At 34.7% G+C, this 14,736-nt stretch overlaps 1 protein-coding gene across 1 annotated transcript in view; it reads right to left on the bottom strand.

The window, feature by feature from the left end:
* pard3ba (par-3 family cell polarity regulator beta a) overlaps positions 1–14,736 on the bottom strand; it is a 149,043-nt gene that overhangs the window by 48,524 nt on the left and 85,783 nt on the right. Inside the window, exons 16-18 of the mRNA XM_079420912.1 lie at positions 12,631–12,675; positions 6,582–6,797; positions 4,307–4,490 (exon numbers count right to left, since the gene is read on the bottom strand). Of these exons, the coding sequence (XP_079277038.1) occupies positions 4,307–4,490; positions 6,582–6,797; positions 12,631–12,675 (445 nt within the window). The remainder of the gene's footprint in view (positions 1–4,306; positions 4,491–6,581; positions 6,798–12,630; positions 12,676–14,736) is intronic.

Raw genomic sequence — 14,736 nt, 5'->3', positions numbered from 1 at the left:
ATCATTCCAGCTCAACCAATAGTGAGGGTTTGGGGCGTGGCTACTGTAGCAGGCTGAGCCAGAGGGTGTTTATATGTTGAGAGGCCATTGTTGTTAAATGGAAAAAGAGAAATGGAAAAGAATTAGAAGACAAAATTAAGAAGTAATGCCAAAATACTCAGAGACAGACAACAGGGTAAAACATAAGAGTGGCAGTGCTTTTGCAAGATGGAGGAATTTGATGGAATGTTTAGGTTTCAATGAAAATGCTGAACTTGTGCAGTTTCTTCTCAACATTTACATTTTTGCCACATTTATGTTTATTCACTTCATAGCCTTGTTCAGACTGTCGGTCCAAATTTTTGTGATATCACATGATATCACATGAAAATCACATACCAAAATATCACATGAAATCCACATTCTCAAGCCACATAAAACAAACACGTCAGACATTGTTTATAGAAAACACGCTGAGCGTCTTTACAGAATCAAGGTTGCATTGTTGCAAAGTGCAAGTCAAGTGGAATATGACTATTTACCGCCGGTCTACCCACCTTTTGGAGTTTTGAGACCGGCGGGGACAGCAACAAAGAATAAAGCAATGCATTCCAGCTTCCTAACTAACCGTGTCCATACTAGCTTTCTGGGCCTTGATCGTGGTAGTTGCGTTGCTGTCTGTGCAGGGTCAGAAAGCTCTTGGATTTCATCAAAAAATATCTTCATTTGTGTTCCAAATATGAACAAAGGTCTTATGGGTTTGGAACAACATGAGGGTGAGTAATTAATGACAGAATTTTCATTTTTGGGTGAACTATCCCTTTAATATTAGAATCGTGTATACATGATGTCACTGTGTGATTATGTAAACAAACTGGCAGTGGTTATTTGGTTATAAAGTGGTTATTTGAACCAGGTCATTGAAACGAACTGTCCGACCAAACCAGTTTGCAGAAAAGAATCAGACTTCCCATCACTACAAGTAGCGCTGAAATTGCATACTTTACCTTTAAAATCAAATTAACCCATTTTTATAATTCAATCAGGGTAATCAAAACAGTTTCACTTACTAATTTCACATGGCCGACAGTAAAACGAGATAAAAATCTCACAAGCCACCTTAGTTACCACCTTAGCAAATACTGAAAACGTTTTCAGGCCAAATCTTACCCGGTGAGTTTTACACAGGCAAATACCACTAAAACTTCCTTCAGGAACAGTAAAATCTAATGTATTTGCTCAAATATTGCAGCACTTTAGAAACGTGAAGACATTTCTGTGTTAGATTGTCAGTCTCTAATGCTTGTTTTCACAAGGCGGTAAGTATTAGCTGTTTTATAGGCCGTGTAACTCTAAGTCACTGTAATTGAAGCCATGGTTGAATGTTTCTCTATGGAGTCGTAAAAAACTGCACAGCACAAGCTACTCGACACGGCTGCCATTACTATATAGAATCACATACCCAAATGATTTCAAAAGAAGCAAAAGCAAACTAAATGTAATTTAAATAACGTATAACTTTTGCAAAAACTAGCTTATTGAAGCAACAACTTCAATAACGCAAAACTGTAGGAGGAACAACATTCACAAAATGTCAAGAGCGCAGCAGGAGAGCGCTGACTTTCTTTAAAATCATCCAGGGATTAAACAGAGCCAAATGCTAAATTTAAGTAAATTAAAGAATCATCTCCATTTCAGATTACCGTCAAAGCCATCTGCTCACTCATAAACAAACACTATGAGCGTGTTTATAGCGACACTAGTATGTGTCTAACTGCTGTTGGCTTAGGAATGCAAGATGAGGGTTGGTGTGTAATCTCGATGTGCAGCACGACTCTTGTATGATGCATTCTGGGTAGTGGAAGTACAGGCGTGCTAATTGGCTTGATGCCGCTTTGGATTTGTTGGTTTAGATTTGGACCATTACACAGAATTGAAGTGGATGGATCGGAAAGCAGCAGACGTGTGTGTTTTATATCAGAGCGGAGTGAAAGAGAGTATGACACACCAGAGAATGGTGTTAAAATGTGGGTTCAGTGTCAAAATAACCACATGTGAGGGTTTTATTTATTTGATGATTGTGCGAGGTTGAATTTGCATGTTTAAAAGGATGAATTCTGTAATTCTGTAGTGCATGTTTGTATATGACTTTCAGGCAAAATATGTAGTTAAAAGTCACACTAAACATCCAAAATCATAAAAATAGAATAACTGTTTTTTTTAAGTATTATATTTATTATTATATGTAATATAACAGATTTAATGTAGGTTGAATTTGCATGTTTAAATATTAAATATTATAATTCTGTAGCGCATGTTTTTAATGAGACTTTCAGCTAATATACTGTATGTAGTTAAAAAAAATTAAATAAAAAAAAATCACACTGAATTACAAATGTATAATACTATTTAACATAATTAAAATAATATTATATTTTAATTAAAATAATAAAAAATATTTTTTTAAATTCTTGTGAAATATTAATATTGTCAATGTAAGTTAATTTACGTTTTTGGCCTATTTTACATATGCTGGGTGAAAATTGTATATGTGATTGTTATGCGTGAGATATATATTGAGACTGAATGCATAAAACACACAGCCAGTCAAAACCTTCATTATTATACACTTATCCCTAACAGAAACTCAAATAATACTGAAAGCTTTAATCATTGTTTCACTAACGCCTGCTTATGCAGTAAAATGCCTCTAATTGTGAAAACACTGAAAGACAAGTGAATCGAAAGTTATCACGGCAGGCAGCCAAAACACGAAGCTCCAAAAATCTGACACTCTATTGTTTTCATGTTGAAAGCAGCCCACAAATCCATCTGTAACTGCAGCCCATACAAACAGCACATCTGTCTTCAAAACCACACTCTGTCACACGATAAACACAACATTTTAACCCCTAAAACGGAAGAAATGAAAATCACCCATTTGTTCTGCTGCAAAGTTGAAAAACGAACCATGAATCACGCTCACATGTTTATAATTTGCCTTTTTCTTTTTTTTAAGATGATGAAAAGCACCGTGAAGACTTTACAATTAGATTAAATTGCACCATAACACAATGGCTAATTAAGTCATTTTTCAAATTCAATAAGGAAGCAGATTGGAAAGCAGAGATGTGATACGAGTAGTCTGGCAAAACCCCTCAATGAATACGTCCAAGCTGTTCGGCTGACTGCTATTTGGCCACGAGTTTGAATTTCTGGGAATTTCATCAGCGTTAAAGAGAGGGGAACAGTAAAAGCCTTTTACGTGACTCACGATTTCAACGCGTCTCTCAACACAACTGTCCCGTTACAGTCACGGAAGAGCGATTTTACAATGTAGCTATGTCGTGTAGACAGTAAATGGTGAAAATTGTATGAAAAACAAACCAAAGCGGTAACGTTTTAGCTAAAAACAAAACAATGTCCTTGATTTTCATCCGTTCTCGTGCTTTTTGCCCATTTTACACGACTCAAATGATTACCAATGGATAAGATCAAGTCCCAACTTGCACTTTTTCTCGTTAAACATCCTATTTCACTCAGAAACATGTCATTATGGAAGTCAAATGGTTTGTGCATAAAATTTCTCGTCGACTTTGTAAGCTAGCAGTGACAAAATGTTGAAATTTTCCAAAGCTAGCAAACAAAATCACAAAAAATTCCATGCAAATACAGGGATCTACTGATCAATTGATAGTCAAAGCTGGAAAAACAGGGGTCAGTCCTCACAGAGGAGACACAGAAGCTCTATTTTATAGTTCAGAGACACATACGCTGTCATTCAATCATCTTTCATCTCATATGAAAAGAGTTCTCATGTCCGCCAAGAGGAAAAGAGATTATGCATGAAGCCCAAATATAAATCCGTCAAACACAAGCCTGTCGATGTCAATTAAAGACGTGGATATCCCTGTATGTCTGTCATCTTATCAGTCTCTGTCTATATTTATAAAATCACACAAAGACAGCATATAGTTAGTTCACTTTTCTTGTCCTCAATTACCATGGTGCTGTAATTATAGGACGGCCTCCATGTGCAGCTGCGTCAGGAGGCCCTCATGCAGTACCATCATTCAGCTCCTTGAAAACTCTGACTATATATATCAATGGATCAGCATTCATTTAGCTCTACATGACTATTTTCTAACTTCTTAAACATCAGATTCCTTCATTTCAAAAGATGTGGCTCCTTTAAGAGCTGCAAAACAGCTTCCAGACATTTTACGGGAAATCATTTGGCACAAATCACTGCATTTCTCGTGAAGATTTCTTTTTATGCTTGTTTGAAACGGTGATATGTGTGTATTTCTGGCTTTCAGATTCGTACCTCAACAATCCAAATCCTTTTTTCTTTGTCTTTTTCTCAGGGTCTTCGGGCTCGTCCTTCTTTTTGCTCTTTTTCTCTTTCTTCTTTTTGGTTTTCTTTTTCTTTACCTTCTTTTCCTCATCCAGATCCTGTCGAGAGGAGCTGCTGGCAGGCGTGTCTCTTCCGGAATCTTCCTCAGAGTCATCTGTTGGTGAAGAACAAAGACCCAGACGTGAGCAAACACCTAATGAGATCGAATCGTAAAGAATCAAACAACAATCCACAAAACAGACTCCCGTTTGTCAGTAAATGATGAAGAAATTATTTTTCAAATCCAGATATGCAAACGGTATATGCATAAGAAAAAAAAAAAAAATCACACATTTGAACATTTTGAAAAGAAAAAATAATAATGATATAAAAGCAAATATTTAAAAATTCACAATTAAGATCAATCAGTCCTACACAAATAAATTAATGAGATATAAAAGTAATGAGTGTTAAAAGGAACAAAAAAAAATTACAACCACAATCACAATTACAATCTTTTTTAAGATAATTTTTTTGGTTTTTGTTTGTTTTGTTTTTTTGGTTTTTGTGTGTTTTTTTTTTTGGGGGGGGGGGGGGGGGGGGGGGGCATTTTGCATAATATAAAGTACATTTATTCCCCCAAAAAAACATTACTGCAATGTGTGGGAAAAAACATTATTTAATTATATAATTATTATTTAAAGATTAGAATTAACTTATTAACAATCTGTCATTTTTTAAGGATTTACAAATTTTGCCAGTATTTATACTTTTATTTGCATCCTTAACACACCAGAAAATATCATTTTCTTTTTGCAAAACATTTATTTTATTTTATTTTATAACTACTTTACTTTAGGTGTGACGTGCATGTTTTGGTGTTATTCACCCTCCTGTTGCATCGGGTGGGTGCAACAGACCTCCAATTCATCCACCACCTCTGCTAAAGGTGCAGAAAGCTTGACATTAATTCATGACACCTTATAGGCTCTAATCGAAGGCATCTCTGGCTGGAGCTGAAGTTCTGTCTCCATTTCTCATTTAGAAGAGGTCTTTAGTGTCAATGAGAAAGAGCAGGGGTGATCTCTGCCCTTGAATGTGCTGACTTGCTGCTGGAGCTTCACACAAAAATCAGTGATACCTGTATTTGCTGATTCACTCCTCACTGGCTCACGAAGCTCAATGAGACACAGAGAGACACATTCATCTCTCAAATAAGCTACTAAAAGTGAAGGAGCTTCACTGGCACCCAACCGTTCTGAGATATCGCTCTGAACTTTCGAAGAGATTTAAAGTCAACATGAAACCACATTTGCAACTCATTTTACTTCCATAATGTGACATTTCTAAAACTCAATTTATATATATATATTATTTTTGGGGGGAATTCTGTACAATAATAAATTGTTCACAATAATAAGAAAGTGAGAGTGAATTTCAATTTCGTGTTGACTTTAACTTTCAAAATGCAACAGAATATATAATGAGGAAAAATGCATGTTAAGACTTATACGCTTATGGGGTGTTTTGAAGAGAGTAATGAATGTGAAAGGCCCAGATGCACTTTTGGCGAAGTGAAAAGCAGTGGTATGCAGTTGTAACTCTTAGCACATGTTTGGCAAAACTCATGACAATCTCGCTACTGTGCTTAGCAGCATGCATTTAACGCTATGCAGCACATACCCACTTCTCATTAATGTACTTTGGCTGTGGTGAGCAATAACTGCAGAAAACCACTGAAGGCCTTCTGTTTAAATTAAAACACATTTATAGAATAACACTGACAATATACATTATATGTATGACAATGTATATTATAGAAAATAAAAAGAGTTGTTATGTAGCATTAGACACAAAAAAACTGATACATTGGTGCACTAATAAAAAATACATTTCACATATTTCTTGTTGGTTGTCATGATCAAACAAATTAAACTCTTAAATTCATAAATAGCTTAACTGAGTAAATGTATTCAAACTGTATTAGTAATAAATTAATGCATGCATACTTTAAATAAATACATAAGAATAAAATATTAATAAATTAATACATTATTTAAAAAATATATTTCTTTTTTGGAATAATTGGAATAAATTCGACAAGGTAGAATTTGAACATTTAAATACATATGAATAAATCATATTTATTTGTTATTTAAATATCATTATGAACATGTTAAATTAACCTTAAAATCACATTATTATAATTTTTTATTCTTGTCAATTAAAACACTTTCAATGTTTTTAAGTTTTTCTCTGAACTCACCGTCCTCAGGTTCAGAAGGCGCGTTGTAGGACTTGTCGATGGCGTATCGGAAGCTGAGGTTGCATCCTCGGCCTCTCACCATGTGTGCGCGTGGACGATGGAAGGGCACCTCGTCCTTACCGACCTCCTCCATCGCTGTCTGGAGACTCTCCAGAGAACTGGACTTCTGCAGACCTAACCTGGGTCCCAGCGCTGTCCCATTAGAGGAGAGGGGTTCTGAGACAGGGACATGGAGGGATGTCAGTGATGGGAGGATGGAAATGAAAGGTGAAGCTTCGAAACTCAGGTCAAGATTAGAAACAGTGCATAGAGTCCTGCTGAAAAGACCAGCACCATCAAATGATATGAAATGGCAAATCAGGACTAACCAGCTTGGACCATCAAGAAGATTCCCACTGGTCTGAGCTGATCTTTTCAACAGGATGGTCACAAGTAGTGAATTGAAAATGCAACAGTTGGTGGTGAGCTGAGCTGAAAGTCTAATGGATTTGGACGCATTCAAAGAACAGACAGAGATGAAATATGTAAAGACGGCTGTAGGACGGAGGGTGGATGATGAAACCTCAAGGTGAGATTAAATGAGGTGTTGCAAACGCAGACCAGACGTGCAGGAATACTAAACAGAAAAGTAGTAGCAGAAGTAGTCCAGGGGTGAGGAGCATTAAGTGAAGTACTGAGAGATGAAGAACAACTGTGATTCCGTAAGCAATGCAAACCACTGAGAACAACAACACCAGGAGCAGGAGGAGAAGGTGAGGGATTACAACAAGCACAAACAAGAGAAGAAAATGGAGGAATAGAACAAATCCAAGGGCTCCAAACACTGAAAGGGCAAAAGAAAGTTGGGAAAAATAAGAAAAAAGAAGTGCTTGGTGCTTGAGAGGTAAAAAGTGGCATGCAGGAAAGAGCGCATCATGACTTAAATGGATGCTTTGGCCAAAAACTAAAACTCTGTCATCGTTTACTCACTTTCATGTCGCTCCAATCAACACAAATGGAGAAGTTTTAAAATTTACCCTTTCAGGTTTCTCAGATGAAAAAAAGGGTTTGGAAAGACATGAAGGTGCGTAAACGATGACAGCGTTTTCATGTTTGGCTCAAGTATCTCTTTAAGCAATACTTTTGTTCCCAAACCATCAGTGAAAATGTGTATACAAAAGAATAAATCAATAATGCACCGAAGGACACAACGTCATTTTACTACAGCTAAATAGAGTTTCTAGGCACAAAACCAAGATTGAACTGATGTAAAATCACTGTAAACATTTAACATTTAACTTTTACAAACCATCAGCAACAGCTAAATGATAAAAGACACCAATGTTTTTATAAATAGTGGAAAAACTGTGGAAATGTCACCAAACTGTGAGACAGCTGGAATCTTTGAAAAATATCTGTTAATTTCACCATTTTTATATTTGATAAATATTACAATGTAATAATGTAAACTGTTTAAATGTACTATATATATTTATTGTCCATCTAACTCTATATAAATATATATATATATATATCTGCAACGTAGCAAAAATGAAGGATGATGATGGCATAATGTTTACAAGTCAGTATTAATGTGGCTTTAAAATTACATAAAGAAAGCTCAAATCTGGTATTTTTCAATACCTGGTACAAAAAAAAAAAAATCCAGTTGAATAAAATGCCTATATACTACATTTTAAAATTTTGGGATCTGCAAGATTTTTTTTATGTTTTTGAAAAAAGTCTCTTCTTGCATTCTTGCAAAGGTTGCATTTATTTAATCAAAAATACAGTAAAAATAGCAATTTTGTGAAATATTAAGACAAATTAAAATAATTATGAATACATTTTAAAATTAAATTTATTCTTGTGATGCAAAGCTAAATTTAATGCATCTTTTCTGAAAATGATAATTATTTATTTATTATTTTTTTCATTCGTAATGACCCCAAACTATTGAAAACAGTGGATATACAATTTAAACCCAAAACTGGTTGCAGCAAATTCCGTCTGTGTTCAATCTCATAAATTTAATTACTGGCTAAATATGTAGAAATAAACTCTGGGATCCATGACCAGCCCTTGTTCTGGGATTTCATAATGCATAAATTAAGCACAGGATACATCTATTTCACTTCCATGGAATGCAGCTGGAATCGGTAAGATCTAAGCAGTGAAATGTTTAAGATGCAGTTTTCATTTCCACAGTGCTGCACGCATGCATGCCGACACGCATAAACACACGACACAAATGGCCCTCTCTGGGACGCTTACATAAATCAATCTAAACCAGCACAACATGGCTGCTCTCAACCTGATTCAACAGCAAACGTGACGAGCGAGAAACAGACACAGACCGACAGAAACGACAGCGAGACGGGAAAGTCATTTGAATGACTTCTTAGGAAACAAAAAGGTAATTGGCGAAGTCTCTCCGGCAGACAGTATGCTGCCATTATCACGAAAAGAAAAAAATAATGAGACGAAGAGCAAAACAACCAAATCAGCACAAGCAGCGCTGCAGGGCCGAATTGTAACTGGGCGACTGCCATGCAGCTCCTGGAAGAAGAGGAAGAGAGATGAATTGGAGGATGTTGAACTGTGAACTAAAGCGCCGCAGAGCCTGTGAGCAACGCAGCCTCTATGAGTGGTCTTCATCTGGACGAGAGGGGCCACAGGAAAATGTAGGTGTGTTGGAGGGAAGCCAGCGAGAGAGAGAGAGAGAGAGAGAGAGAGCTGCCTCCAGCATCTTTCATCTACCCTCTTAATGGACATGTTCTCCTCTGCTGTGGACCGAGACTCGGTTCTTCATTGTACCAACTATACACACACATACAAACATACACATATACTTCACTAATTTGTGCACAAAAACAATGACAGTAGTCGAAATTAAATCAAAATTGACCTGGTTTACTTTCTTAATTCTTTGTATGCCTGTTTCAACTGTGCACTTTAGGAATTGCAACATAAAGCGTGGTTAAAAATCGCTGTTTAAGAACAACTATTTGACCTTTATGCAAAAATCAATTCAGAGGTCAGTGACTGTTGAGCTTCTCCTGACAGCTTTTACCTCAGCTGAAAATATAAAACCTGGAAAATATTTAGCTTGGAAAGTAGCAGAGATAGAGAATACAAAAATAGGACAAGCACATTGTTATGGGTATGTGCATTCTTGTGAATGATGGAGTTCATATTTGGTTATAAACAGTGCAAATGAATGGATATTATATATATCCTGCAATCTGCCATAAAATATAAAATTAAATAAAAATTAAAATAAAATACAAAATTAAAAATTAAAATAAAATACAAAATTAAAAATAAATAAAATAAAGCTGAATTTACATGCTAAAAAGAGAAAATTGCTTGTTTTTAATTAAATAATGCAAGTTTAGTTAGTGAAGGTAGTTAATGGTAGTTAATGAAAATAAAAAATATGAGGGACATAGGAATGGATATTAAAGAAAACTTAGTTGCTTAAAATAAAATAAATGCAAATTTAATGAAACAATGCACGGTAATTCAAAATATTTTCTAATATATTTTCTAGTTTACCTGCCATTAGCAAAGAAAGCAAAACATTTTAGGCCTTATATGTACAGTAAGTGTTTGCGTACATTTAAATACACACACAAACCCAAACCACACTATTTCATGCTATCAGCTATATGCTTCACTATTGGCTTTCACCATAAAATCTGTCTTAATATGAGCGTTAATAGCGATGTGTTTTGATTTGGTCTCTCAGAACACCTAAAACTCCCTTTATGGTGTCATTTAGTGATTGAGACTAGCGTGCAACATCTGACAACCTCTTTCTCATTAACTCTTTATAGAAATTTATTAGGAAAAAATAACTAGCAAATGACCTTAAGCGATTAATTTTTACTAAAACATTTAGTAGACACCGCAAAAACCTAATAATAATAGGACCTGCGTAATGCTGGACTAGATTGTGAATTTACAGGAAAAATAAATAAAAAATACAACATTTACTGCAAAGCAGATGCAAGAGAAGAGAGAGAGGTCTTGGAGTACCGCAGTGGTTGGCTTGGCCAGCCCTAGCTAGGGGTTTTTAGTCAGATTAAACTCAGAGCGGCCACGTCTTCAAGACCATCCTAATAATGAAATATGTCAGAGCATATAAAGGAGTCTGGCGTAGGTAGAGCGTGCCAGAGGGAAGAGAGAAAAATGAGTGCGTCAGCAGAACAGCCTGCAGCCTGTCAATAGCTATCGGATCCCACATCTGTAAAACTACACTCCAATCAGCCTTCCATGTATTTACCATTGTCAATGACCCCTGAGAAGTATACAAAAGCGTCATGTGTAGACTATGCATGTAAATTGGACTGTGTATGTTTTTATGCATGCACATGCTGTGAGCGCTACTAAATCTCAGTCTTGATTGTGTACATGTGGTTTTGATTATGATGTAATTTATGATCCAATGCCATGTGTTTGAGTCTGAGTGTACAGTAAATCTGAGGTCAGGCTTTGTACTATGTTTATAAATCTATAAAATATATATTTAAAAAAAAGTTATAAATATAAAATATATAAAACTTTACATGGTCTCTTTCCCTTTCTCTCTCTCTTTATATAATTGTATATTTCTAAATAAAAATATTTAAAAATATATATTTAATATATTTTGTATAAAATATATAATATATTTATAGTTTATATATAAAACATTTATAAAGTAACATCTTAAAATGCTATTTAAGCATCAATGAAATACTATTATAGGTTTTATTAATATTTTAAATGTTTTTATTTTATATTTTCTGATTTCAATTTAATTGTAAAGTAATTTGTTTTTGTTTTTTGTCAATAGTAGAGAGAGAGTGAGAGAGAAAGAGAAATACATTTTTATTTTAGTTTTAGTTATTTTAGTACATCAGGTTGCTTGGCTACTAGCTGAAATAATAAAGTTTTTATATTTTATTTCAGTTAACTTTTTTTTTTTATTTGAAGTGTGTGTGGAGGAGTAATTTTAGTTTCAGTTTTAGTTAAATAAAGATTATATGAATATATAACTATAAAAAAATACAGAAAAAAAATTCCTTTGAAAAATTTGTAAAACTGTTTGTCAAGACAAAATGTTGCTTAGCTGAAAACTCAAAAAATAATAATTTGATTTATTATATATATATATATATATATATATATATATATATATATATATATATATATATATATATATATATATATATATATATATATATATAATAGTTATAAATAAAAATAAATAAATATATTATAAATAACTGTTTTGTATATAATTTATATATTATATATTATTTATATATTTAAGTAGGTAAAGCGTATAAATTAAAAGTATAAAATAAAAAGTACATTTAAAAAATCTGCAGAGCAGCCTTTGTTGCGACTGAAAATGCTATATTATGATATATATTATTGTCTATTTTTAATAAAAACTAGATTTTTGGAACAGACCCTTCATGTGTCTGTGGTCTTGTAGCGTGTGGTCACTTCTTTCACTGTGTCTGTCTGTTTCCACCACTAACTCAATCACTCCTTGCAGCAACTCACTCTCTCACCTCAACTGACATGCTACAAATGGCCAGCAGTCGCCCTCCGTTTATCTTCATTTGACTTGGCTGAGACACAGCCACTGATCTAGAGTCAGATTACTGGCCTGTGAGTCAACTAACACAGCGCTTTACAGATCGCATGCTTGATCTTGGGCCAGCCTTGCAGCGCTTGACCATAAATGAGACGTTGGCTATTAAAGCAGTATGGTGGAACTGACATTGTGAGGCTGATAAACTAAACAACTTGGCAGAGCAATTGTTTACTTATTGTTTATGAATAAAATTAATCACGTATAGAACATTGCAGTCTTTTGTCATTTTTCTGTTGCTGCTGTTCATTAAAACAAATCACATTTTACCATGGTTAAGAGGGTTCCAACCAACTTGGCTTAACATGCCGAACAAAACTCCTTAACCGTAGTAAAATCCCATTCTCATGTGGCGTGCGGCTTTAATATGTGCTGTGTGTGTGTGTGTGTGTGTGTGTGTGCGTGTGTTCAAGTTCTTACCAGGTCTCTGTCCTTGAATGGAGGCCATGTTACTCTCATCTGCCACTGAAACACACAAACAAACCATCCATCAGCTCCTCAAACACTCATTTGTGTCGCCCAATAGACATTCCAGACTGGATATAACTTCACAACAGGCTCATGTTAACAAGTGTAATGTTTAAGTGTTGCCGTAATGCTTTTAAAACACTTGCATGTATTTATACTTCTACTGTAAGTTGATTTTAAGTTGACGTTAAAATCCAGATATCCACTACCACGCAGAGAAAAGATGCTTAAATTAGTCTAAGCCGATCTTAGCCTGGTCTTCCAAATTAGTCAAGATGGTTTAGATAATCTCCTAGTCTGACCAGTAGACCACATTTTATACTGGTTTAGGTTTCTTTTACACATTAAGGTAATGTAAAGGTAAAGAATTTCATACAGGTTTAGAACAACATGAGGATAAGTAAATGATGACAAAATGTTTATTTTTGGGTTGCCAATTCCTTTCAGTTTTGATTTTATAAGATTTATTTATATTTAGGATTATATTTAACCTGGAATAAATAAACCATTGTAATAAATTTGAGTCCTAGCATTACTTATAATGTCTTTTAAACTGAACCTTTATCAGAAACAGAGCTGAACTGACAAAATAATACATTGGATTTGTAGAGAGCTCCTTAATTCTATCTTTTTCCACATGTGTCCTGATGTATGGATCTAACTCCATCTCTCTCTCCTACTGCAAGTAGCCACAATTGGTTTTAATTAGGAAAGACTGTGCAGGACCAGTTAAGCTTCTGTACAGCTGAGAACATCTGTGCTTTGCCTAAACACACACACACACACACGCACTCGAACGACTTGACTTACATTGTGCACACATAGCAAAATTTATAACAAAGAAAAGAAAGAAAAAAACAGGATACATACATACATACATACATACATATATATACACACACACACACACACACACACACTATTTTACTGTATATATTTTGATCAAAAATACAGCAAAAATGTTAATACTGTAAAATATTATTAGAAAAAATAATAATAAATAAATAATGTTTTCTATTTGACTATAATTTTAAATTTAATTTATTCCTGTGATGGAGTTTTTTTATACTTTGTCACATGATCCTTCAGAAATCATTCTAATAAGCTGATATGCTGCTCAATAAATATTTTGTATAATTATTAATGTTGAAAACAGCTGTGCTGATTAATATTTTTGTACAAGGTATGATACATTTTTGATGAATAGAATGTTCAAAAGAACAGCATTTATTTAAAAAAATATTATATATAAAACAAACAAGAGATACATTTATTTACTAACACTTGTTATTTACGGAGTCCTTTTTAATGCTTAAAAAAATCAAATGTATCTTGTTATAAGATTGCTCAGAATTTTCTTCAGGAAAACAAAACAGCAATTTTTTGCAATGCATATGAGCGACTACATCTATGAAAACCATTATGACACATCTAAGACATTTACAGTAGCTACCCATGGAGGAATACAAGGCATTATTAGTGTGTGTGGGCCTGAGTGTGAGTGGTGAAAACGAGAAAGTGCGTCTCTGCGTGTGAGAGAGAGAGACTAATCCGCACAAACAGGATTGAGCAGTGAAGAGCAGCTGCTGCCACAGGCATTGCACCATGGGATACAATAATGGGGTTTCATTACACTGCAATTTCTCTTAAATAAGCCTTTTCATCTTTTATGAGCTCAATTTCCCCAGCAGAGAAATAACACTGGAAGAGAGGCCTGTGTGGGTTCACACGCGTGTGTGTACATATGGACACGTATGTGAGAGAACACAGACAGGGCTGATGGGGGAGAAAAATAGGTACAGAAGAGTAAAAAGGTGAGGAAAAAAATTATATTTTGGCACTGAATGCTTGACAGCCCCTACAAATTTGGATTATCCACACTCAACAAAACACAGGCACAATGTCACACTCCTGCATGCAGAACCACACACGGAAATATCACACACACATGAAGGACTGCAAAAACATCCTTCACGAGCACATTATACTCAAATACTCAAATTAATGCCATTCACGGCGTTTGCTAAGTCAAGCAGCACTATTATTATTGCTCAAACT

Source organism: Barbus barbus (assembly GCF_936440315.1).
Source record: "Barbus barbus genome assembly, chromosome: 7".
Taxonomy (NCBI): Eukaryota; Metazoa; Chordata; class Actinopteri; order Cypriniformes; family Cyprinidae; genus Barbus; species Barbus barbus.
Note: the sequence above shows the minus strand (reverse complement) of the source record. Positions and strands in the feature narration are given on the sequence as shown.